This window comes from Leguminivora glycinivorella, chromosome 19, assembly GCF_023078275.1.
Source record: "Leguminivora glycinivorella isolate SPB_JAAS2020 chromosome 19, LegGlyc_1.1, whole genome shotgun sequence".
Lineage (NCBI taxonomy): Eukaryota > Metazoa > Arthropoda > Insecta > Lepidoptera > Tortricidae > Leguminivora > Leguminivora glycinivorella.
The window spans coordinates 2,160,570-2,188,246 of record NC_062989.1 but is presented as its reverse complement, the minus strand read 5'-3'; the positions used below and the strand labels follow the sequence as shown (position 1 = coordinate 2,188,246).

Sequence of the window (27,677 nt, the reverse complement as noted above, 5' to 3'; positions counted from 1 at the left end):
TCTTTGAGGCGTTTTCATAATCACCTTAAATTTATTTTGGTGATATCAATTGTTTTTACTGCTGGTAATACTAAAAATCGATTACGATAACCGCCTCATAACCACTCATGTGGTGTGGTCGAACCCGCCAGAAAAAGACGCCTAGTATTACCATCAACGAAAAAAAATCAAAGAATGAGAAAAAAAATACACGACCTCCGCTTCACTTGTGTTTTTTTCTAATTTTACTGTCAATAAGCTGATAATTCGATGCATATTTTGTATGCAACAGTTATTTTGACTTAATATTGTGCTCTATTATGCACCAAACTATCGCGGGGAAGGCTTGAGGTGCTTCTATTAACTAAAATCAATAACAATCTGAAACCAACAAAGGTATGCTTGTGTTTGCTTTGGCCCAGAGTATAACCTGTGTTTAGTGCTGGCGTCCGGTTGGCGTCTGTCACGGCGATCGCGAAACTATCCAATTAGTCTTATTTTGTAACAATATCGCGGATAAAATGTGCGGTAGTGTAATCGGGGAGTGTGTATTAAAGTGCTGTTTGTTATTTTAGTTACGAAGATGAATTATGAAGCCGAAAGAGCCATGAACCAAAAGCGGTTGCGTATGGATGGGGAGCCGGGCCACGGTGTGGTACAGGGGAACGGATTGCCTCTTAATTACATGGGTAAGTGCTCTTAAACACTAATAGCACCTATTAAATGTTAAAAAAAGTGATTATAAGCGACCAAACTGAGTCAATATATGTTGTTGTAGATAATGGTCACCAGATACCATACCAGCCGTACGCTGGAGCGTACAATACGCATTACCCGCCCCCAGACGCGTTTGCAGCGTATGGGCCGCCGCCGCCTGGAGGCTATGCCCCCCAGAACCTGTCCTATGCTCCCCCAGCCCATCAGAACTACCCACACCATCAGAGTTTTCCTCCGCAGCAGCCACAGGCTCAGCTGCACATGCCCCAATCTCACATGGGTAAGTCATGTAAGTGATCAAATTTTTGTTTCTTATTTTGTAGAATAGAAATTTTTATTTATTAAAAAATTAGCTGGCAGGTATCAGTTACGGTAAATTGGAATAAATACCAGTTTTCTGTAAAAAATCAGGTATTAATTTTCTGTCTAATAGTGCTTAAAAAATGTCCATTGATTTCTATTTACAAATAGGCATTTTCCTATCAACTACATAGGTAAATTTGAAACATTTAGATTTTAATTGATGACTTACATTGTTTTTAATTAATTTTAACTGTGTCTGGCGCTGATGATACCAATAAAATAATAATATGGACATGATTAGAAATGCTAAAAATGCTGCAATCAAAGTTGTTGAATAAGTTTTTATACTATGAATTCTTGGGCCGCATCTGCCTTATGCCAATCACTGATAATTGAAGTACACAAATATTTTTTATGCTATTATCTAATATGACCCACATGAGATAAGGCCATTTACCTAAATTATACATTGTGATAAAATGTTATATTTGAACTTTTGATTTTAATATTTTTTTATTGAGAGAACCAGCTAAATTCGACTACAGATTGGTAACAAGTTGCAAAAGAACTGAAATTTTTAATTTAGGCCTAAATCAGCAATTCCTGAAAAGTTTGTACATTTGGATCACGTCTCCGATTTTGATAAATATTGGTAGGCTGATAGAGTCCATGATGCTGAACAAGATCCACTAGGTTTCCCAAAATATCCCAAGCAGTTTGTATGAAACTTTCCTTTTTTGTTACCAGATTTCGATACATTTTCGGTAACAAAAAAGGAAAGTTTCATACAAACTGCTTGGGACATTTTGGGAAACCTAGTGGATCTTGCTCAGCATCATGAACTCTATCAGCCTACCAATTTTTATCAAAATCGGAGGCGTGATCCAAATGTACAAACTTTTTGGGAATTACTCAAATACTGTGTTGAGTCTGAAAGTAAAGTACTCAAAGACTGGTCTTAATCTTGACCAATACTGGGGTGATCACAAATTAAAAACCTACAGGAAATTAAATAGAAAAGTTAAATTAACTACTATTTCCAAACTAATACTGTTACAACCTCCCCGACATTCACAAAGTAGTCACTATGAGAAGTACCAGCCGCGAGACCCGAGGTCACAGCCTAAAACTGATTCGCACTCCTACTACTACTAAAGCTGCATATCCAATTGTGTTGTAGCGGCTTGGAACCGTTTACCGGATAGTGTTGTTACTGCTCCCTCAGTGAATGTGTTTAAAACAGGCTAGACGAGTGGCTTTTAAATAATAAGAAAGTGACATAACTTTGCTAACTATAAATCATGAGACACTGTGTGACATAGGCTCATCAGCTGAATAGCTGCTCGACTATAATTGAATAATAATAATAAGTAATAATGCATTTAAATATAATAATCAAACCTGCAACAGTTCAAGGCTACGCCCCAGAACTGGTGCACAAAGCGGCCTGGGCACCACAGCCGCACCTGCTGCCTCCGTTGGACACTCAGAAACCGCTGGATATCAAACAGCTCAAGCCGGAGATCAAGCTTGAGCCGCAAGATGTGCACAAGAGACCTCATCCGGAGAGTGAAATGATGGTAGGTTTTTCTTGGGACTTTTGAAAGCTTGTATAGTAATTTCCGTATATAGTCCTTTTAGACATTTGAAAGTCTGAAGATTACTGTCTCGGTCAGTCGAGATCTGTAATCAGTATGTTTATTGCTTTCATAGGTTATACAGGTGGTACATTATATTTAGTCTGCTATGAAACCCTGTAAGGCACTGCAATTATAACTTATATTTTACTTAACTTCTATGACTTAAGATGTTAACAAATTTATATCTATCTGTGTTCAAGAGATTAACACTTTCGAAACCGGGCTCTACGCGGCGCTACGACATTTTCGCTACATACGGGGAAACCCATGTAATCGGCTACGCTTCTACGAGCGGTGTACCCGACAGTCGGGTTCTTGGTAGCGAAAGTGTTATTTTTATATTAAAGGAAAAATTGGAAAAATTTACGCTTCCGGCGGGACTTGAACCCGCACCATTGCCACCAATTATTACCAATGGTGTGGGTTCAAGTCCCGCCGGAAGCGTAAATTTTTCCATTTTTTCCTTTAATATAAAAATGTTTAGAATCGTTAGCAGACGTTTCTGCTTAATAAAAATTAATTTAGTATGGGTTAGCACATTGTTACTGGTGAATTCTCAATATAACTTGAGACTCCAGTGCCGTTACAAGATGTAATAGTCTGTCGGTAGATGGCGCTAGACGTCACCCCAAGACGTGTGTACAAAAAGGAAAGGCATGGAAAGATTTGCGAGGTCCGGCGTGGCTTCCGTAGCTCAATTGGTAAGAGCATTGCACGGATTGCAAAAATGGTGCGGGTTCAAGTCCCGCCGGAAGCGTAAATTTTTCCATTTTTTCCTTTAATATAAAAATGTTTAGAATCGTTAGCAGACGTTTCTGCTTAATAAAAATTAATTTAGCGAAAGTGTTAATTTATCCACTTTAAAATTTACTAAGACTCTGCATTTAAATTCTACAAAAATATATTCCTCTACTTACCTTACCCTGTTGTTTTCAGGGTGGGGACTTGGATCAACCGAAGATAAAAATCAAAACTGACATCTTCAAGCCTGATGATCTGGCACTCAGACCTGATATTGACAAGCCCCATGGTGAGACCATTGCTTTTCTTTACTATGTTGTTTCACTTTGCGCCGGTTTGATATTCCGATGGCCACTTAGTGATAAGCATATCGTGAAGGTCTACAGCTCACAGACCTAATGTTTATTAGGGCTTGCACACCTGTGTACTTCCAAATGACTTGTAATTATACACCTTGTTTTTATTCAATTCCGTTAACTTTAAGGGAAGATTGTTTAGCTTCCTCTTAGCTTGTGGTTATCGAATTATTAAAAAAAAATTACTGAACACGTGTGTGGCATCCCTTACCACTTTCTAATGTTATTTTATGTTTTGACATGTGCCCTCAAACACATTAAGAATCACACTAATTAATCTATCTATGTATGGACACGAAACAATTTTTTTTTTTCGAATTTAACAAAAAGGGGTCACTATCAAATTTACCTTATCGCTAAAAGACTATATAGCTGACACGTCTGGATTGTGTTATGTCTTTGTGGCTACGTAGACATGAATGCTAAATGTGTCTTTAGCAAAACGTCTGGATCTTAAAACGTAACAATTTAAAATGATCTAACTGCAAAACATCTTCATCTTCGAATGTCTGTATTACAAAACAGACATGAACGCTAAACAGTCAAGGAGCAAAATATCTGGATTGTTTAATGTTTTTATTGCTAAATAGAATAAACGCCAAACGACCCGTTAGCAAAACGTCTGGTTTTAAAATGCTTAAGTGTTTTGAGAATTCAAACCTTCTCGCACTGTTAATAAGAACTGTTCTGTTACATATTTATAAACCATGGCGATGACACATTACATTTCCGGACGTTTTGCTACTGAATAGTTCTGTGTTGACGTCAATTAACTAACTACACTTTTGGCTTTTTAGATATGCTAATCATACGGACTATGTATATTTCCAGACGTTTGGCTACTCATTCATTCTAAGTCTTAGCCATCCAGTTAAATGTACTTTTTGCTGATTGAGTATTCTACTTTCATGTCATCCCAGCTGAATTGACTTTATACTGACTGTATATTTAAATTTTCTGACATCTAGCCGAAATAGTCGTTTAGCGATAAGGTAAACTTGATAGTGACCCACAAAAAGGGATATATAGGGTGGTTCCTGATGATGAACTTAACAGCGTAATTTAAGGGAAAACAAACGTGTATATTTTGTCATCTGTTTCAGATGTCTCGCAGAAATCCTTATCCTTGGATGCGTCCAAACCAGTCGAGCAAAAGAAAGGTACATTCAATTCTTATGGTCTATTCCTTTGAACTAGAGATGGGCCGAATATGGACTTTGCCGATACGAATATTCGGTCGAACATTCAGTTCAGCTGTTACCGATCCGAACATTCGGCCGAATATTCGGTTCCGCCATATTTTAAATCCTGGCTTAGAGTTAAGCACTTTTCAGTGATTGGTAATGGGTACTAAGGCTCTTAATGTTCGTATAATTTAGTGAAGAAGAAAATTTTGGTTTTTGTTTCTTAAGCTAAGTTATTTTTACTTTTTTACATAATTATTGTAGGTACTTATATTTTAACGCATTTTTAACTCCCTTTGAGGGTTCCTTAGAATGCTGAAAAAGGATCTCATTATCATACATCGGGGTTTTGGGAGCGGGAATGATTTACACTAGCCCAAAAAGGGTGAAAACGATGAATAACAGACATTACTATAACATTTCTAGGTACATTTGGAGCCAGATACATAGTTTAATCTATATTTTAGTAATTCAAGTTACTATAAACAGAGTTATAAATACACAAATTCATTCCCGCTCCCAAAACCCCGATGTATGGTCATTATTCAATGAATTACGAAACAACTTACGCTATTTATTTACTTTGTTTATTAGGTAAATATTCGGCAATGTAACCGAACTATTCGGCCGAATACGAATATTGAAAAACTTGCCGAATAGATAGATAGATAGATAGATAGATAGATACATTTATTGGTACTAATCATACACCGTCAAACATTGTTACAATTATGTAAAAAAAAAAAAAATACAATCTTTCAAATAAAATTCCAATAAAATGATGTCTAATTTGATCTAAGGAACTTGATGCCATTTTGTACATTAAAAAATAAATAATAATAGTAATGATCAGAAAAGTGATATCAATACAATAATTACAACACAATTCGAAAATCAATGAAATTACAATTAAAAATAATAATAATAAATAAGAATTCGTAAATACAATTTTATTATGGCATTTTAGGTCATGTTTAATTTTTAGCTAAATTTTCATCATCAAAGAACTCATTTATTGTGTAATAGGCCTTCATTAGGCAATACATTTTCAACTTATGTATAAATTGGCGTTCATTGTCAACATTTTTGATAGCTTCAGAAATCTTATTGTACACTTTAGCGCCCATTACCTTGAGAGACTTGCCCGTTTTCTGTCACTTACCTGTCGAATACCGAATATTCGGCCCATCTCTACTTTGAACCATTGAATGAACCATTTTATTGCAACATTTAAATTCATACTTATTTTCAGATGATGGCCAGCCTAGCATTGGAATTGATAAACCCGGCGATAAACCTGCAGGTAATTTTCCTTGTAGCAATATTAAATTTTGCACAATTTTCTTTAACCACTTTTTTTTCGTTATTTGATTACACACAGTATATATACCTAGGCATTATTTTTCACCTACATGAACTATATTTTATAACGCTAATGTAAAATGTAATATTGTTACACAGAAGCTTGCAAGCCGGAGGGTTTGGTGGAGGGTGATGCTCAGCGGTCCGAAGTCAAGGTAGCAGACAAGAGGTAAGTGACAGACAGACAAAATTAGATACACTAAAAAATAGGTTGATACACGTTTTAATCCTACGACATGTATTTTTTTTTAAGGATGTACCGACTAGTCGGGAAAGCCGACTATCCGGCCAATTTTGTAGTCGGCGATTAGTCGGCGACTAGTCGGCAAAAAAGGCCGATTAGTCGGCACATTATAAGTGATAGAAAAACAGTACAAACATAAATTAACAGCTGATATTGTTGTATTATGAACCTATAACCATTTCGTGGCACCTTCTCGTTTTTATGTGTTCCTATTTGTAATATTTTTCTCTTTTGTGTGTTTACGAATAAAATTTATTCTATTCTATTCTATTTGTTATGTTTATGTTGTTAGTCAAAAGAAAAGACTGCGGTAATCACAGAAAGAAATGTCCTACCAAGGACTATCGGTTTCATAGGCAGGATTCCTACCCACTTAAGCCAAACCGTTTGTTAATAAATAAAAATGGAAATTGTATATCAATATTCTCATTGATCTTTGAACCTTTAAAAAAGAGCAATGTACCTAATTCAAAAACTTTTGATAAATTACTCGAAAATTATGGTCTGGCCGACTAGCCGACTAATCGGCCACCCAAGCGCCGACTAGTCGGTAGTCGGCCTAGTCGGCCAAATCAATAGTCGGTACATCTCTAATTTTTTTCTAATATTATGTCGAAAATATAGTTCCTAATCTCAAGGCGATCAGCTATCCCGTTCAGGGCCGGATTAAGGGTAGAGCGAGTGGAGCGGCGGTGATTCAGATTATCTGAAAAGTAGCACCATGTACAGCATTCATAAGGTGGGAGCTGTTGCTAGGGCACCGTGAAAGATGTTTCTAGCTCTAGACGAACCACATTGTTGCGAGGCCGAACTACAAACTCAAAGTTACGGCGCTATCCAAACGCTTAGTGTTTATCCACAATCCAAAGCGGAGTTCCTCTTAAAGTCAAAGACGCAAAACGTCTCAGAGAGGCGCAATTTTGTACGAGTCAAAGGAGCGTAAGCGTGATGATGAACGAACTTCTAAGCACTATGAAACTGTAGGGCACGTAATGGCAAATAACCGATACCCATCCAGACGCTGACGAAAGAGTTGTGTGCGTGTGTGTGTGGCCTCATTAACTCTTAGTGTTATAAAAATAAAACTGATGACGAAATAAAAGGCCTAGAAGTCGAGCACCCTGTGAAATCTAAATACCCCAAAATATGCCAAATATCTGCAATTAGAGTCTACTTCTTTTCTCTCCCATGCTTTGCCTTGGCCCTGAACTGAAGCTCAAATCCGACTGTTCTTGGTCTGCCAGAGCTTGGTCTTTGACCTCTTTTGCTTCATCACAGTCATTTGTTCTTGTTCTAGTGAACTGTAAGGAAAGCTTTAACCATACGTTTTGCCTATGAAAGACAAGGGCTTATATAGATCCCCCCTCCTCCTCCCCCATAAATAATAGGAAAAAATTTTGCGCTCGCTACGCTCGCGTTCACTCTTTCTATCTTCTACGAATACATGTCATATATTTTAGTTAAATACTTAGCCAAATGGTTGTGAGGTGTCAGACGGACACAGCGAATCTATAAGGATGGCATTTTGGCTTCGGACCCCAAAACATTTTAAACAAGGGGGCGCCAAAACTGTATCTCGCTCTACCCTGATCGAGTGCGCGGGCCGGCGCTGATCCCGTTTCTAATATCTCCGCACCCTTTATCGAAACTAAGATCACGATTGAATACAGCGCCATAATCATCATCTCCCTTGCGTTATCCCGGCATTCCGGGATCCGCTTTGACAACTAATCCCAAGATTTGGCGTAATCACCTTTCAACCCGAAGGGTAATTAGGCCTTATTGGAATTAGTCCGGTTTCCTCACGATGTTTTCCTTCACCGAAAAGCCACTGGCAAATATCAAATGACATTTCGCACATAAGTTCCGAAAACTCATTGGTACGAGCCAGGATTCGAACCCGTGACCTCCGGATCGAAAGTCGCACGCTCTTACCGCTAGGCCACTAGCGCTTCCGAATACAGCGCTTAATTTTTGTAAGGAGCCCCTCAAGCTGTATTGCCAACTTATTTTTCTCTAAAAAACTGTTTTTTTTTGCAGCGAAGAGGATCGGAAACCCTTTAGCAGTCCGGACCTGCCAAAGTCCGGGACACCGGGGAAGGCCTCTACCCCTGGCCTGGAGGTGAGCGTAAGTGTATCCGCTTTTTATTTTTCTTTTGTATTTTTTTTGTTTTATCAAGTCTGTGGGTTAACTGTAACTGTAGGCTTGTGGGTTCAGACATTCGACATTACAAGCAAAACTGTATGAAGTTGGACTATGGATTTTGGCAAAATTTTGCGTAGCCTCGCAGCGCCCACCATACAAAATATTAGCTAGGGAATTTTTATTCTTATTGTACTTGAGATAAACAAATAACTAAAAACATTATTTCTACGTAAAATTATAAAATACTGACGACGACCGGAATGGCGCAGTCGGTAGTGAACCTGCCTGCTACGCCGCGGTCCCGGGTTCGAATCCCGGTAAGGGCATTTATTTGTGATGAGCACAGATATTTGTTCCTGAGTCATGGATGTTTTCTATATAAGTATTTATATATTATATATATCGTTGTCTGAGTACCCACAACACAAGCCGTCTTGAGCTTACTGTGGGCCTCAGTCAATCTGTGTAAGAATGTCCTATAATATTTATTTATTTATTTATACTAAAAGTAATAAAGAATATTTATATACAATAAAGATAAAAAAGTAATCTATTTCCTAACTTAAAATTAACTATTAGTAAAAAATGCTCCCCAAGTCGTCCCTGTGTGTTATGGTGCTCAGAAGGCTCTCAGCAGTTGAGATTGAATTAAATTTAATTTGTTCGAGAAATTTTAGAAACAAAAGAAATTATATTTTATTTGTTTACATGAAATTTTAAATTCCATTGAAACCAAATGTACTTCAGAAAGTATATTGGGCGCCAAGAGGGTAGGGGATAAATTCTAGCAATAATTACCAAGGGCCTATCGTGAACCGCGAATTACGACAGTAGTATTACGGCCGTTCGCTAGAGATATCTAAAAAAATTGTTTAAGCCATAGAAGGTATGTAAAAGTTACTCTCGAAGATGCGTGATAGTGTCGCCCTCTGGCGGTAGAACTTTGTGTCATCAAGTGATCAATGTCGACGGAGAGGCGTTATTTTGCGGAAATTCATGATAATCAAAACCTAAAAAATAATTTGTGTATGACTTCGAAAGTGATACAATACAATACAAATATTCTTTATTGCTCATCTACATAATAAGATGACATTAAAAAAAATAAGCACATAACTTAATTAACTATGGTAGACAACAGGCGGTCTTATCCCTAAAGAGCTATCTCTTTCAGACAACCTTGATCTATGTCTCAATTTTTTTTTTGTTTAATTTTCGTACCTTTCGTTTGCGACAGTTCTTATTTAGTACTTTTTTTTGCCGCTAATGGATTTTTTTCACGCTGTAGTTTTCATTGAGAGATGTCACGTTATCGTAAATGTTAAAGAGTCGTGTCCGTTTCTGTAGCCAAAGAAGCGCGGGCGACCGAAAGGCTCCACCAACAAGCCGAAGCCCCCCGGCGCGCCCGCCCCGCGGGCTCCGGGGGCCACCCCCTCCCCGCGCGGGGCCGCCCCCCGCGCCCCCCAGCCCGCGCCCCGCCCGCGCCCGCAGGGGTATCAATACGCTGTGAGACCGTTCCGGAAGGACTTCTCCGGGATACAGTTTAGAAGGTAGGTAATATACGACTTCCTACACATAGCACTAACACAGTATGTTAACAGTTTACGGTTTTTCAATTCAATATCTTTACAAATCGCAATTGACACAAAAATCACATAATATTTTTTTCATTACATGCGATGTTTTTTTCCCACACTAATTCGCTTTTGCCGAGTCGAAACTTAGCCATACTGACTTCGGATAGCCTTATATACCTACTAAAAACATCACCATTAGGCATGATTGTACTAACTTTTATTATCCCACAGGCGATGGAGCGACGACTGCCTAGATTCCTCCCACATCCCCAACGAGGTCTACTTTGGCGACGTTCCCGTCTCAACCGAAGTTCTATTCAACTACTACGATGCCAACGCTGAACGCGAGCGGCTAGCGGCACAGGCGGCTCAGATAGCGGCACAGAAGGCCGCGGCTGCCAAACTGGCCGCTGCCAAGTTACAAGCTAGAGGACTTATCTCCAATGAGGTCAGTTGACTTAGAATTCATATCCATAAATAGGACTCGTGGTGACGTTCCAAGATCCTGAACGCGAGCGGCTAGCGGCACAAGCGGCTCAAATAGCGGCACAGAAGGCCGCGGCTAAGTTACAAGCTAGAGGACTTATCTGCAATGAGGACAGCTGACTAGCTTTTAACATCCTTAAATAGGTCTACTGACACCGAGGTTCTATTACGACGCTAACGCTGAACGCAAGCGGCTAGCGGCACAAGCGGCTCAGATAGCGGCACAGAAGGCGGCTGCCAAACTAGCGGCTGCGAAACTGCAAGCAAGGGGACTTATCTCCAATGAGGTCAGTTGACTTAAGAGTTCATATCCATAAATAGGACTCGTGGTGACGTTCCAAGGTCCTGAACGCGAGCGGCTAGCGGCACAAGCGGCTCAACAGAAGGCCGCTGCCAAGTTAAAAAGCTAGAGGACTTATCTCCAATGAGGGCAGCTGACTAGCTTTGGACATTCTTAAATAGGTCTACTGACACCGAGGTTCTAATCAACGATTACGACGCCAACGCTGAACGCGAGCGGCTAGCGGCACAAGCGGCTCAGATAGCGGCACAAAAGACCGCTTCTGCCAAACTAGCGGCTGTGAAACTGCAAACCAGGGGACTTATCTCCAATGAGGTCAGTTAACTAGCTTTGGACATCCTTAAATAGGTTACTAACACCGAGGTTCTATTCAACTATTACGACGCTCATGCTGAACGCGAGCGGCTAGCGGCACAAGCGGCTCAGATAGCGGCACAAAAGACCGCTTCTGCCAAACTAGCGGCTGTGAAACTGCAAACCAGGGGACTTATCTCCAATGAGGTCAGTTAACTAGCTTTGGACATCCTTAAATAGGTTACTAACACCGAGGTTCTATTCAACTATTACGACGCTCATGCTGAACGCGAGCGGCTAGCGGCAGAAGCGACTCAGATAGCGGCACAGAAGGCCGCGGCTGCCAAAATAGTAGCGGCAGCGAAACTGCAAGCCAGGGGACTTATCTCCAATGAGGTCAGTTGACTTACTATTAACATCCTTAAATAGGTTTAGTACCCGTCTACACTGATGCCCTATTCAGCTAAACTGAACGCGAGCGGGTAGCGGCACAAGCGGCTCGGATAGCGGTACAGAAGGCCGCTGTGGTTAACACATTCACTACCAGACAAACCTAACCACAAAATTAAAATTTTGAAAAAAAACCCCGACCGCGACATAGTGGACCGATTTTCATAAAACATGACTACGAACACTCCCGACTAACTCGGCTTTCAAACAAAAGAAACTAAATCGAAATCGGTTTATCCGTACGGGAGCTACGATGCCACAGACACACACACAGACAGACAAACAGACAGACAGAGAGACAGACAGACAGACCGACAGACAGACACGTCAAACTTATAACACCCCTTCGTTTTTGCGTCGGGGGTTAAAAACGGCACACTACGTCAGAAACCGGTCGGCATTACCGCTTGTATCTGTGCAAAGTTCACGAGTGTACTAGCGGGTTTTTGGTAGCGAAGGAGTTCTTTTAATACAAAATACAAAATCATGTTTAGTAGGAGGTAGGGCATAGCGAATGATATTCCGCTTTGTGTGGTAGGGCACAGCACAGCGGATATCGTCTCGCTCGAATCTAGAGCAGAGCCCAACTGGGGTAGTACCTCCGCCTTACAGAAGACCGCAGCCAAATAGCACTAGACCCTACTCATAGTGTTGTGTTCCTGTCGGTGAGTAAGGTTGCCAGAGCTCAACGAGGGTGCGGTGTGCTGATGACGGGAGGACTTACGGAACTAACTTGTTCCGTTTATTGTCCTTTGAGTCGTCGGCAACCCGAACCCTCTTGGAACTTGTACACTCCTTTTTGCTGTGTACTTAACACAAGTTTCTAATGGGGTGGCAACGCGCATGTGACACTGTTTGAGTTGCAGGCGCCCATAGGTTACGGTGACTGCTTTACATCAGGCGGGCCGTATACTTGTTTGCCACCGACGTAGTATAAAAAAAAAATCATGTATTCAGCAAATAGGCCATCGGGCACTTTTACATGTCAACATTATATTCACTATTGACTATTCACCTTAAGTTAGGTAAATTCCTACTTAGGCAATAACATGTGACATTGTTACAGGTGACGACAGTGGACTCGTCTTCGTCGGACGACTCCTCCGGTTCGTCTGGCAGCGACAGTGACGATAGCGATGAGGTAAGGATAACATTTGTGTTCTTAAGTACAGACAGGGGCGGCTCACTCTGCGAATCTATCGCCGCGCTACAAGTACATGCCGGCGGCCGCGAGTTCGCGGCCTAATCAGGGTTGGCGCGCGTTCTCACGGAACGCACGTTCACACTTTCTATTGTTGCTTTACGACGCGAGTTTTTTTTAAGGTTTATATGCGATGTCCGCTTGTGGAATGGCTAATAATGCTTAGTTAAATAGACATCATGGATAAAATAGGACAATCTCACACAGATCTACTAATGATTAAGTCCCACGGAAAAATTCAATAAGGCTTGTGATGTTGGGGCCCAAACAAAAATATATAAATACTGTATATACTGTATCTAAAAAGTACCCAAGGCTTAATAGTATAACATTTTATCTGAGTATTAATTCTTTTTAATCCATAGGCAACCCTATCATCCGACGCTGCGCACGTGCGGCTCGTTTCTTTGTTAGAATTTTGTAGGCATTTAAAAAGGCGGCATTTCTTGAACATCAAAGCAGTGGGCCTTCTGTACTTGTACTATTATATATTCTGTGGTACAGAGCGCTAGTTTGTACGTTTGACCATCTAGTTTTGCTTAACGGCCCAGCCACGACATTCATACGGCAGCCATACGTGCGAATGAAAAGTCCCATTGCTGTGTCTCGCTCCAATGTATGGCCGCCGCTCACCGCTGTCGCGCTTAGACCAATGTCGTGGCTGAGCTGTAATACTTGTCATAACGAGACAAAAACTACTCTGATTTCGATCGACTTAATCTATCGAATCGGCAAAGATCCTCATTCTCCTTGCGTTATCCCGGCATTTGCCACGGCTCATGGGAGCCTGGGGTCAGCTTTGACAACTAATCCCAAGATTTGGCGTAGGCACTAGTTTTACGAAAGCGACTGCCATCTGACCTTCCAACCCGAAGGGTAACTAGACCTTATTGGAATTAGTCCGGTTTCCTCACAATGTTTTCCTTCACCGAAAATCGACAAAAATGAAACGTAATTATTTGATGTCATGTCGGTGGCAAACGAGCAAATTTCAAAGCCTGGTTTTCCCAGGCTACCAAAGAGTCTCCTCCCAGCGGTTAAATCTTTGTCAGGGGCAGGGGGTACTGTTTTGGGACTCATTAATCCTTTTTAGGGTTCCGTGCCAAAAAGGTGCAAAAGGACCCCTTATGGTGCGACGCAGTCCGTCTGTCAATACAATACAAAACATTTATTCATGGTAAACAAACAATGCAGACACATTAACAGTGAAAAATATAAGATAAATTTAATATTGTTTACCACGAAATAGTCCCGCCTTAGAATAATGCTAACCATAGAGTCAGCGCTGATCTTCTGGCGAGACCATATGTGGGCCAAATGTGCAACACGGCCTTTACAATATCCTGAACGCGTCCATTAAAAGCGCGCCATCTTGCATTGTCACGTTAGTAAATATCTCAAGAACTATTTGTTTAGTACTTTTTTGTAACTAAAAATTGGTAACCAGCTTCGAAACAGGAAAAAATATACTTGTGTACTTTTTCGTAACTAAAAATTGGTAACCAGCTTCGAAACAGGAAAAAATATCCCGTATTGTAACCGGCTACAAAATGGGAATCAAGATTCCCGGTTTGTAGCCGGTTACGAAATAGGCTACTTGACCCTTTTTCAAAGTATGTCTTATATTATTAATTACTGTCTAATTAAACAAAAAAAATAGTACCATATTTTATTACGACTTAAAAACCCGCAAAAAAAAAAATTTAAAGTTTACTTTTACGTGATCAGGCAAAAACAACATCAGCCATATTAATCTATAGAATATCTATGACATGACGTCAGTATATTAACACTTTCGCTACCAAGAACCCGACTGTCGGGCACACCGCTCGTAGAAGCGTAGCCGATTACATGGGTTTCAAATTCAAATTCAAATTCAAATTATTTTATTGCATTAATCACATTACATAATTAGGTGGTACAATAGATAGTGCGGTATACATGTGACACCCTGCAAGGGCACAGCAATATACTTAAAACTAACATGCACATACATTATTTTTAATGTAAGGGAGAGAGCATCAACATTTTCACTCCTCGTTTGTGTCTTCAAAATACTCGTTTAAATTATAGTAACATTTTTGAATTAAATATACTTTTAAGCGTTTTTTAAAGAGTGGCAGTTTTTCTATACTTCTGATCGAATTTGGTAGGTGATTGTAAATTTTTATAACCATATACGGGGGGCTTGACGTAACTATTTTTAATGTTGAGAGGGGCAATTTCAGTTTGTTTAAGTCGCGATTATTTCTTTTCATTTTTGATGTGGTCGGAGTAAATAAATTCATTTGATTTCTTACAAATTTACATGATTCCAAAATGTACATGGAAGTGAGGGTCAACGTTTGAAGTTCCCAGAAGTGGTGCCTGCATGACTCCATCTGAGCTATGTTTGAGAGTATTCGGATACACCTCTTTTGGAGAATGAAAATTTTTTTCTGTCTCGCAGCTATTTCCCCACAGTACGATACCGTATGACATTCTAGAGTAGGCATAAGCATAGTAGACAGAAAGAGCTGTTTGGAAGTCGGTCGTTCGTTTGAGGTGTTCTAGGGCAAATTTAAAGGAGGAAAGCTTTTTTGCTAATCTCTCAATGTGAGGTTTCCAGTTCATGCTAGTGTCGAGGTCGATGCCCAATACTGTAGCTGTGTTTACTGATTCTAAAGTTTTATCATTATAATTAAACGTAATGGATAGTGGTTGTTTTTGATAGGGCTTAAATTGAATTATTTTAGTTTTTTCTAAATTTAGTTGAAGATTATGAAGGTCTAGCCATTTCTCGATATTTTTCATTGATGATTTTAACTTATTTTCAGCTTCTAGTTCATTAGAACATGAAAAAAGCACCGAAACGTCATCTGCAAAAAGAGCGCTATGATGTTCTATTGCGTTTGGTAGGTCATTGATATAGATTAAAAATAAAATACATCCGAGGACGCTACCTTGGGGAATTGAACCTCTAAGATTTACTCTATCTGATCTGAAATATTCTATTTGACCTGTCGCATAGTTTGTATGTTCTATTTCAGTAATCTGAGAGCGATTACTGAGGTAGGATGCAAACCACTTGTGTGCTATTCCTCTGATTCCAGTGCTATATAATTTATCTAATAGAATATCATAGCGAACTCTATCGTACGCTTTGCTCATATCGAGCAGAAGCCCGACAGCGTATTTTTTGTCGTTTATTGCATTTATGATTTCTTGCACGTATTTGTAGATAGCTAAAGATGTAGAACGGTTTGGTCGAAATCCGTCTTGGTTTTCGTGTAGAATTTTGAATTTTTCGTAGAATGAGTAGAGTCGCTTAACCATTGCCGTTTCAAATATTTTTGCCGCATTAGGAAGTAACGCTATAGGCCTATAATTATTTATATCTTGCTTATCACCTTTCTTATAAATTGGTTTTACAAGAGAGATTTTGAGTGCTTCTGGAAAAGTTCCTTCGGAGAAGGATTGATTTATTAGCCAAGTTAGGGGGTAAGTTAATATATCGGCACAAGTTTTAATCAAAGTTTGGGGAATCTCATCTACTCCAAATGACGTTTTATTTTTAAGATTTTTTAATATTGAGTTTATTTCTTTGGGCTCTACTGGACTAAGGAAGAACGATTTATTGATTGGATTGGTTAAGGGCATCGTACTACTGGTTGGTAAGTGAGAATTTCCAATGTCAGTAAAATAATTATTAAAGGTATCGGCTATTTGTATAGGATCTTGTATAATACTTTTATCTGAACTTTTGATCTGAAAATTATTTTTATTTTTCGCGCGGTTCCCCCGTATGTAGCGAAAATGTCGTAGCGCCGCGTAGAGCCCGGTTTCGAAAGTGTTAAAAAAAAATATTTCACATTGTCACACCCGTCAACGACTATGAATTTTAATACAATAGAGGTTGCTTCTATGGAGATCAGATTACTACCTCTAATTTCCATAGTTGATCTGAATTATGTGACGTCACTCCATTGGCCAACACCGTTTTCGGAGTCCATAATTAAAAAAAAAACATACACACATGTTTAATTAAAAATACGGAGTCATCACGCACTTTTAATGCCCGCAACCTATAAATATTGATTTCTTAAGTCAAATACTACAGAAAACAATAACTTGATGTGCTAAATTCGATACGAGTCTAGTAGCCTATACTCTTGATTCCCAATTTGTAGCCTGTTACAAAACTTACTTACCAAACGGACTCTGGCCCTATACGTAACCGGCTACAAAATGGGAATCAAGATTCCCGGTTTGTAGCCGGTTACGAAATTTTGGCTACCAAACGGTAAACCCTATCGATTTGAAATTTGGAATGTTTATGAAGTTTGTTCGTTATCAGGACGCGCCGCTGAAGAAAGGCCCCGGGCGGCCCAAGGGCTCCCGGAACTCGGCGCCGCGCACGCCCGGCTCCGGCTCCGGCTCCGGCCCCGGCCCCGGCTCCGGCGCGGGGCGGCGCGGCCGGCCGCCCGTGCCGCCGGAGCTGCGCGAGCCCGGCATCACCGACATGAAGAAGTTCTGCAAGGCGGCCGGCATCCGGTTTGACTATAAGAAGCTTGTCGAAGGTCAGTCTTTTAGACCGGGACGACAGGGGCGGCTCACTCCGCGTTTCTTCCGTACATTTCGCGGCCCATAAAGTTTGACAACTTTCACACTGCGCAATAGAACTCAATGTCGCATGCAGTCCGTTGACAGGTTGTTGAGAGTGAGCCTTCTGTACTTGTACTATTATATATTCTGTGACCGGGGGCCTACTGCATAACAATTCACAACTCATTACTAGCGGTAGTCCCCATCCGATGCCTTTTATAAGAAGAATTCCGTTTATAATACAAATTGTAAATTGTTTTGTTATGTAAGAAGCCCCTGTTTAATTGTGAGTGTGCACGGGAAAACGTCCCACTTTGTTGATTGCTATAATGCCGCTTTGTCAGTTTATTCATACAAGTAAATCTCGCCTTAATGGTAACCGACAAAGTGGGACGTTTTACTAAACACACTCACAATTGTGCCGTAGTTTAGTCAAAAGCCCCACTTTGTAGCTTATCATAGGAAAAATTCGTAAGGACTTTGGTCGTTATTTTATACGAATAATCTGTCAAAAGGCCATTATTGCATGCAGCGATAAGGTAGGATTTTTTGCTTGGGACGACAAAAGTACACTGTTTAAAATTCTAGCTCACATGTAACATTCTCCTCAATTCGACACAGGAATTCACAATCGCTCTGAATCTCATTTTCTATTTCAATTTCTTATTAATGATTCAAATTTCAATCTTCTCTTCTCGTAAGAATAATGAGTTCTTATGCTTCCTATGACCTATGACATTGCTTATACTACTTATAGAGATTGGAAATAATCGGAATGGTTCTTTACTTTAAATGGAAATCTGCTGAATTCTTTATTTTATTTTATTTTTTTATGTATACATGGAAAACCAACAGCTGAAGTTATCAATACAATCCAAAATAAAATTACAAAGCCAATTACAGGTTCTCACTTATAAAAAACTTCTGATAGCTCTTATTAGTCTAACCAAACATATTTTTTGCAGGCTGCACAAAGAATAAAGAGCGCGTCGGCAAAATGATGGACCTCCTCACCGCGGCGGGGCTCGAAGGCAAGCCCTCGCTGGAGAAGTGCAAGGCGCTCAAACAGGCCAAGGTAGACAAGAAGGAACAGGAGAAACAGGCCAAGAAGGAGGCCAAGGTCAAGAGCAAACCCTCGTCGAACGACGGGGATGGCGAGCAAAGTGAGTTCTCTTATGATTAGTTTACTCCGACAGGTGTACTTAGCAGAAAAAGGCACGGAAGTTAACCGTTGCTTCTGAAAAAGTGAGTGTGCCAGAGTATAGTTTCCATATTCACCTTTACGGTAAGGTGGACAGTTCTACACTTGAGGTTGGAAATCAGCAGTGCTCAGCACGTTGAAATGTTGCAGGAGCTGTTGTAAACCCAAAAGGCATTTTGTTGAGTTCGTAATGTCCAAATTCTGTACAAAAGTGGTTACTTTATCAGAATTCAGATAAGTTGTCTTTAAATCAAATCAGGTAATAGAAAAGGCGTAAACATTTGAATATTTGTCGGTTATGGTAGTAAATCTAATTGAGACACTAAAATATAAAGCACTGATTAAAATTATTTCCGATTTACTACTGTTTTGCGATGTTCTGCCCCTGTGTTGAAGTGCGATCATCTCTATTATTTTAGGGTAGGTAATCGTTTACCAGATCTGGGGCCCATTTCTCGAAGCTGCAAGTTACAATAGGGATGACGACTACATTAAAAAAATGACATTCTGTTTAGTTCGTCAGTTAGATCGTCCAAAAATACTGAACACATATTTTTCGCTTTTTCTAATTAATGAAAAAATACAAAGATATAGAGCATCAAAGTTCCGGAGTAGGGGCTTGTGACCAGTAGCGGCTCGCCCTAAAGTGCGCTTGTGCGGTGCACTCCCAGAAATAATCACAAGTAAATTATAGTAATACATCAGTTATGATACCTCTAATTAATGTATTACTATTTTAAAAAAGTATCGCAAAAAAGTTAAGCCCAATTAAACAATTACTTATATTTCTTAAAAGTTCATTAAACTGACTATTACTCCGCCAACTCCCTTCCTACAATTTCATACGCACCGCGCTCAACGGAGCGCTTTCAATTGCGCTCCTATGGAAAAAGATTCAGTGCATTCATCTGAAGTGTGGGGTGCTTCGGGTGTAATGATAACTCAAAAGTCGAGTCAATACTCTTTATTTATTCAATAAAAATCGTGCTTATATACTATCCTGGTCACGGTCAATAGTCATTCCCATCTGTTTTAACATTACATTTTATTGTATATTTTATGACCAATAATCATTACTTTAATTATACCATAAACTTTATGATTATTTATAATTACATCGTAAAACTCTATGATCCATAACACACAGCTGCATGAGCATAGGGTTGTCACTCTGTATGAGAGTTATATATCATTAGGGTTGTCACACTACACTACAGCTTTCCCCTTTTTTTTTGAGTCAAAAATAGTTGGATTATACATGACAACTGTTTTTGGCTTTTTACTTTTTTTTTTTTTTTTTCTTATTTCTACTGGGATACATTTTTAATTGATTATAGATTCTTAATTAGGTTCTGAATATAATAAAAAAATCTTATTGCTATTTGGATATACAAAAAAAATCATTATACCTAAGTTTAAGATAGCTATATGTGTATAGTGTATAGGTGTGTATATGTGTGCCAATGAGTGTTTTTTTTAGCAATTCCTTACTTGGATGGTGTCATCTGATCATAATATGTTTTAATTTTACTAATGACATTATTCATAAACACTTTACAATCTTCCATTAGATCTGTCGTCTTTGCCTGTCATATTGACTTCTGTATTTATTTGAAAGGGATAAAAACAATTTTAACCGTATTTTTGTGTGCAGACGAAATGCATCACAAACGGTAAGGGTACACAACGCATTTTCATTTATGGCTATTACTCAGCTCAATAGTTCAATACATATTTATTTGCTCAGGATACAAGAAAAAAAAATTATCGCTCACCCTGGCAATTACAACATATTATATAATATTTCATATATTGTGGCATCACTTTTAAAGCATCACACAATTTCACTAATAATTTCGTGTTTGTTTCGCGTTATGCTTTAGGTATTTTTTTGAAGTATTTTCTATTCATTTTTTTTTTGTCTAACTGCGTTGTGTTTGTGATTTTAGTTTTACTACTACACGCTATAAAAGAAAGGATGTAGTTGCGTAAAATTACACTTTTGGTTTTGGGTATTTATATTGTGGTGAAAATAGTTCGACTTCTAATTTTTTTTTTTTTTGAATTTTTGATACCGATTAATTAGAAATTTATTGTTGGCTGCTTTTTACTTGTATTAAGTTGGTTGTTTTTTTTTGTTAACGTGTTTGTACGTGAGTTGTACTCGAGTTATGTATATTTTTGTCATTTTATTTTAGTAAGGTCTGATTATTTGTGGTATTTTTATAGATGATTTAAACTATTTTGTATAGCGTAATCACGCTATAGTATTTTTTTTTAACAAGAAAATGCCAAGAGATGTTAATTTATTTGGTAGTTCAGATTTTTTTTTTTTTTGCTCGAGATAAAATATAATAAATTAGTTAGTTTATTTGAACTTTCTAATTTTGAGGTTATAATATATATTATATGATATTTGTATTCTAGTTACTTTTGTGAGTTGTGTATGCAGTAATTCTGACTTGTGATTTGAGTTAAAAAAAAAATTGTTGTACGTATAGCGATTGATGTAGTGAGTATTGTGGTTATTTTTATTTTTCATATTCTTATCCCCTCTTTTTTTTAAAGGTGTTTTGTTTTTTAGATTTGTATTCCTATTTTAATAAATTTTTATACCTATGTCGTTTTGTGATATCAATTTTGTTTGGGGTAAAAGTATTTGTTTTTAGTACCTACACCTCTTTTCCGCAGATAAAACCTCCTTACTAAACTTGTTAGAGGAGTTTTTTTTTTTTTTTTTTTTACTACTGGCGATTACAATTATACTTTTAGTATTGTTCATGCATTCAGGCATTGCTTTTAAGCATCACACTATTTTGTGTGTCCAAGAGTCTCCACGATTGATTCTCGATCGAATCATGGTCAGCCGTCAAGGATTTCATACCTGCTTGTATTACATAGAAATCAATTCCCATGAGCACCTTAATGTCTGCATTGGGAAATAATGTAAGCTTCTTCGTGATACATGAAGTTCACTTTTCTTTTAAACTCATTTTAGCGCATCCGGTCGGCCGACCCTACATTACAATACATAAATATTAAGGATACAAAAAATATATTTATTATAGCGCGCTGATACATACTCAATAAATGTAGTATGTTTTTCCAGACATATGCTTTCACACATTAGAACGCAATAGCTTTGCGTGTGCCCAAGGACCTTCACAATTGAGAGCTCGCTCGAATTGGTTTTGGTTTCAAGGGGGCTGTGTCTGGTTTGTATCCTGGTGTACTCTGCTTACATTATAATTTACTAGCTATACCCAGTATTGTTAATAATGTCGGTTTGAAAACATAAAAGCATTTAAGAGTCACAATAACTTTTAGGTGATCAGGCTAATCGTTGGTTGCGACACTTAACTGATTTTGCTTTCCCGACAAGACGTTTTTCTTATGTTTTTTTTTTCCTGTTACTTGTAAACATACTTATGTAATTATTTAATTTTTTATTTTTTTATTTAAGTTTATACAATTTATATTATCCTCTTTTTACTGTCATTAAATAATATTAATTTTACATATCAGCAGTTTAAAATTCTTTTTTTTTTTTATATATATACTTGTCCTTAGTACCTTACAGCCTGAGATCTGTCCGGTCTCGCTACTACTGAGAGAGAGAAAATAAATTATATCTATACATCACTTTTTTATTTTACGAATATTAAGTGATTACTGGATTTAGGCTATGTCAGTTTTTTTTAACTGCCTGCCTGATTATTAAATAATAATAAATACGTTTGATAAGGTGTTTTTTTTTTCTATTAATATTTACGACCGGAAACGTACAATAAATTGGAAAGAATAAGATTAATTATATTTGATAAAAATCAGTCAATTTCAATAGCACGACTTTTATTTTGTATTCGATTACTTTAATTTTTATTATAGTACATATAGTACAACAACAAAACAGAATTATAGAAAAAAAAAGAAGTTTTTTTTTTTTTTCATACCAATGGCATGGGACCATTTCTCGATTTTCGAATTTCTTTTGGGTCCCATATAAGCTTTTGATCTTGTACAGTAATGGGATATTTGAATGCAACAAGTTGTATGTTGAATAGATACTTTATATCTATATATATATATTTTTTTTTTATCATGGAACATGAGTTCTGATTAATTTATTATAAGATGTCCTGACAGAGTTGTTTCACCTTTTATAGGTAGTTATTAATTATGTAAAACTTGATAGTTTCGTATGAATTTTCCGCGATCTACTATTTAACTTTTAGAAATTTTTATTATGATTTGTTTATTGAGTCTGTTTGTCTTTTCTTTTGTTATTTTGAAGTATTGTAATTTATGAACTAATCGATTTCTGGAGTCTGATAGACTCAAATAGTGTTAAAAAAAATCTGGTGCTTTTTATAACTCTCTATAAACATTTTTTTTTAAATACCTACAAGAACTTTAATATACTTATTTTTATATATATTAAAACTTATTATGGAAACATAATAGCGATTAGTGTGAATATGTAATGGATTTTATATTTTACCCTGTTCCGCTGTTTGTGCGCTGGGCTGGGGCGGGTGTGGCACGCGGTGCCACCAAGTGCGTCGTGGTGCTGCGGTGCGAACCTGTGGCGTTGCGGAGGGACCGCGGTGCTGCGAAGGGGCCGTGGCGCTGCGGTGCGGAGTAGCTGGTGGACGATGTTGCGCTGGGCTGGCTCCGACGGCGCTCGGCTTACGCATGGCCACTTCAATATATTGCCGCTCGATCTTCTTATTGTCCATCTTTGTGGTGGTAGTGGTTGTGATGGTTATTTTTAGATTTTTGAACGCGTCTTCGCATTGTTCAGTCCAATTGAATGGCGACGATGACGGTTGCGGCTGGTAATTACATGCGCGGTTGTGGCGAGGACGTGCTTGGCTGTGGCGATGGTTTCTGTGGTGGTGGTGGTCCATACTTGGCTATAGCGATGGTGGTCGTGGTGTCGGCGGCGTTGGTGTTCGCGGTGGGTCACACATAGGCTGCTTCGAGCTGCCCAACTGGTAAGGTGACGACTGAGTTGATATGAGAGACAAAAGCGGCGCGGATTAGTTACGGCGGCGGGGGGTCGCACTCGGGCTGGCTCGAGTAGCACGACTGGCTAGGGTCGCCATGAAGTGTGGGGTGCTTCGGGTGTAATGATAACTCAAAAGTCGAGTCAATACTCTTTATTTATTCAATAAAAATCGTGCTTATATACTATCCTGGTCACGGTCAATAGTCATTCCCATCTGTTTTAACATTACATTTTATTGTATATTTTATGACCAATAATCATTACTTTAATTATACCATAAACTTTATGATTATTTATAATTACATCGTAAAACTCTATGATCCATAACACACAGCTGCATGAGCATAGGGTTGTCACTCTGTATGAGAGTTATATATCATTAGGGTTGTCACACTACACTACACATCAATAGAAAATTCAGTAAGAGCGAAAGAGAAGCTTAGACACAGCTCCGCGCGTGAGACAGACGATTATCTATGAAATATTAGGTAAATCGGGAGCGCCGCACCGACCACAGAACTATATCAAAATAGAAGGCAAAAGTATCATATTTAGTACTTCGCGTGGCAAAAAGAAGACTCAACGACCTCTGTCCCCGCCGCAAACGACAGTCTGCGTTGTTGTTATTTTGTTCATTGCGGCTTTAATTTGACAACCTCGACTTGGCGTGCGTTCAAAGCGAGCGATATCTATATAAAAATGAAATAAGTGTCATAACAATGCGTGTAATGAAAATAATTTCATTTGTTCTTAGATTACGAGCGACGTAAAAATGAGCTATTCAAACTGTCGAGTCAACTCATATTCGTGACGTCAAGTGTTCATGCAAAATGTTACACGGTTGGTCTTGTCAACCGCCGAGCTTTTTCCTTCTATCTCGATATAGGTCTGTGCGTTTGTCCTTGATTGCCGCCACGTTGCACAGCGCAGGCGCGATGCGCGCCGCTGCCATCCGCGTACTTATTTCGCGCGCTATTTTGTTACTTAAGTAAACAAGTTTTAGGCACCCGCGGGAATACGATTTAGACTTAATTTGAAACCGCATAATTAAATTGTTTTAATTGCAAGTGTAAAATAATTTCAGTGTGTGAGTATGGATGGATGCAATGTGACATTTATAAAAGTGTGTGCAAAAACTTTAGCAACACGATTAGAATTAAAAGCCCAGTGGTTATGTGAGTGTGACAAAAGTGATAAACTGTTTTTCCATTGCTTTTATTTGGAAGTGGCGCGGACGACGGAGGTGGTGAGTGTGCATGGACCGAAACCCGTTTGAATGATCGGTCGTCAGGAAATATGCAAGGCCTTAGATTCAGCATATCGAAAATCCACACAGGAGTACCGTCATACTAGGTACATACATGTAAGATTTTGGTGCTCACAATGAGAGTTTGAGTGAACACCCACATATTACAGCCACAAGCCGCCTCTGCTTGTGACGTCACTTCTAAGTAAAAATTGTACCTAGGAGGGACGTCACGCGAAACTGTACCGTCGTCATTTTTCGTTTACGAGAAAAAAAAAAATACGTGTCTAATATTCTTTGATAATCTAATTGACGGACTAATTAGTTTTTTTAGTCGTCTCGCCTATGTACAAGCGGTTGTCAATGTCTAATATGACAAGTTGGAAAGAGACTTCCGCTTTCAGTTTTGAGAAATGGGTCCCTGGGGTTAAAAAATAAAAAATTCCCGATGAATCCAAAACATTGTGTACTTAATATAGTACTTCTCAGTGGCGTGGCGTGAACATTTTCGTTGATAAAGCCGGAGGGATTTTCGGAATCTGTTTTGCATGGACTTCTACAGATACTGGAGAATTTTAGGAAACTCGTAGGGAATCGAGTTGTATCGATGCCCCGCCACTGGACTACTTCTTTAAATCCTTGATTACAGCCATTTGAAATATCGCCAGTAACATTGAGTTTGTTCCAGCGCCGGAGGGTACGCGGCGCATGACCCGCGGCGCGACGGGCGTGAAGCCGCGCCAGCGCATCGTGATCTCTTCAGACGAGGAGGACGACACGCCCGCCGCGCGCCGCACGCTCTCCAAGCTGCGCTCCTCCGTCAACGACTCCGACTCAGACTAGGTCAGTGCTATAGCGTCTCGTTCACAGATGTCATACACCGTGTTTTTTTTTTTAACCGACTTCAAAAAAGGAGGAGGTTCTCAATTCGACTGAATGTTTCTTTTTTTTTTTTTTTTTATTTTTTTTTTTGTATGTATGTTACTCGATATCTCCGAGAATCGTGGACCGATTTTCAAAAATTTTTTTTTGATCGAACGGGTATAACCCCGAGATGGTCCCATTGGCACCAAGTCGGGGTCTGATGATGGGATCTTGGAGAAGTCGAGGGAACTCTTCAAATGTTATAGGCACATGTAATGTTTTTTGTGTATTTTTCAAAGGTACACCAGTATTTGCGCCTGATGGTGATAATTTTATGTGGCTGAGCTGATGATGGAAGGTCAACTCCTCAATGGTTAGGAGTTAAAGGACAATTATTTCACTACTGTACATATATTCGGACTGATACATATAATATCACTAGGAACCACTAAAAATCAACAAATAAATTAACTTTTTAACAAAAAATAAAACCGCCTTCAAAAAAAGCGTGTTACAAAACACGGAGAAACTAAAAAGCCAAAAATAATAAACCTTCGAATTCAGATTTCTTATCGGATTGCAATAATCTAAACATCCAAATTATAAACAAATCAATTATTTTTGGAGTCGGGGCCAGCCTGCGTATGGTTGGGTGGGGCAAACAGGAAATAGCAAGGCGACGAACAGGTCTGGTACCGACTACAAAAATAATTGATTTGTTTATAATTTGGATGTTTAGATTATTGCAATCCGATAAGAAATCTGAATTCGAAGGTTTATTATTTTTGGCTTTTTAGTTTCTCCGTGTTTTGTAACACGCTTTTTTTGAAGGCGGTTTTATTTTTTTCCGTTAAATTCGACACGTCGTTAGGTTCGTTATCAGGAACCACTCTCTATATCACTTTTAGTTAAATTCACAAAAAAAAGTTTTTCGTCGTTTTCATCCATAATAATAAATGAATTAATTAGTGTGAGAGACCCTTAAGACTAATTTTCAAGTTAGTGTTAAGTGATTGACGACACATGTCAAAACAAATAACATTGGGAAGTGGTAATGGCCTTCACACACGTGATGTCATTAATTATTTTTATTTTTTAATACCTCGATAACCGCAAGAGTCAAGTCTGTCTTCGACTTATTCACAATTGACAGAATTTTGAAAACTCGCGACACTCCCGAATAACTCAGCTTTTAAACAAAAAAACCTAAAACATATTCGGTTCATCCGTTTCAGACAGACACGTCAAACTTATAACACCCCGTCGTTTTTGCGTCGGGGGTTAATAAAATATTAATAAATAATTAATGTTATCCTAGATCTCACAAACATGTCTTATTTCCAGGGGCAGCGTGTCCTCGACTTCTCAGCCTGGTAGCGTCCCCACGCTACAGAGTCCTAGAAAGTGCTTCGACAGACTCACAGGACTGCGCTCTGTACCCGAGTGATTGTGTTCAGTGGCGTGGCGTGACTGGTCGGTTCAGTGGTTGCATTTCACACTAACAGGGGCGTTTCACGCGATAGTCCTTTACGAAATGCTCTTCTAATACTTTTGAAAAGTCTAACCCCCTTATTCATAAACGTACACTATAGTTATCAAGCCGATAAAGTTCGTTTGTCTCTTTCTATCACACCAATACGTCGGAAAGCGATAATAATAGTACATTGTGCAACAAGGGGAGGAAGTTCCCGAGTTACACACAACGTTTTTCATCACACTTGCATTATAAAAAATATGCAAAAGGGTAAAAAAGAGTTCAATACAGTACTAGGAATTTCTTAACTCCCTAG

At 38.8% G+C, this 27,677-nt stretch overlaps 1 protein-coding gene and 1 long non-coding RNA gene across 3 annotated transcripts; one reads left to right on the top strand and one right to left on the bottom strand.

The window, feature by feature from the left end:
- Nucleotides 1–196: 196 nt before the first annotated feature.
- On the top strand, nt 197–27,522 carry LOC125236344 (HIRA-interacting protein 3-like). 2 transcript variants are annotated; one of them, XM_048143119.1, is made up of 16 exons: nt 197–375; nt 555–668; nt 758–976; nt 2,410–2,579; nt 3,576–3,669; nt 4,840–4,896; nt 6,173–6,223; nt 6,382–6,451; nt 8,567–8,654; nt 10,020–10,222; nt 10,481–10,697; nt 12,847–12,921; nt 17,318–17,540; nt 18,531–18,728; nt 25,712–25,866; nt 27,232–27,522. In XM_048143119.1, the coding sequence occupies exons 2-15, from the start codon at nt 563–565 to the stop codon at nt 25,864–25,866; spliced, it is 1,926 nt and encodes a 641-aa protein (XP_047999076.1). In that variant the 5' UTR covers nt 197–375; nt 555–562; the 3' UTR covers nt 27,232–27,522. The 2 variants fall into 2 exon arrangements, with proteins under 2 accessions (XP_047999076.1, XP_047999075.1); XM_048143118.1 differs by having other exon boundaries at nt 758–985.
- Nucleotides 24,188–27,532, bottom strand: LOC125236359. The gene is made up of 3 exons (XR_007178200.1): nt 27,521–27,532; nt 25,307–25,310; nt 24,188–25,209 (listed from the first exon to the last, which is right to left on the bottom strand). It is a non-coding gene; the product is annotated as an uncharacterized LOC125236359 (long non-coding RNA).
- Nucleotides 27,533–27,677: the final 145 nt, after the last annotated feature.

Excerpts from the sequence above, each read along its gene's own strand:
- LOC125236344 (XM_048143118.1), top strand. The coding sequence starts at position 563 with ATGAATTATGAAGCCGAAAGAGCCATGAACCAAAAGCGGTTGCGTATG. Across the intron at positions 3,670-4,839 it reads TGATATTGACAAGCCCCATG|ATGTCTCGCAGAAATCCTTA; the intron begins GTGAGACCATTG and ends CATCTGTTTCAG. Across the intron at positions 10,698-12,846 it reads GAGGACTTATCTCCAATGAG|GTGACGACAGTGGACTCGTC; the intron begins GTCAGTTGACTT and ends ACATTGTTACAG.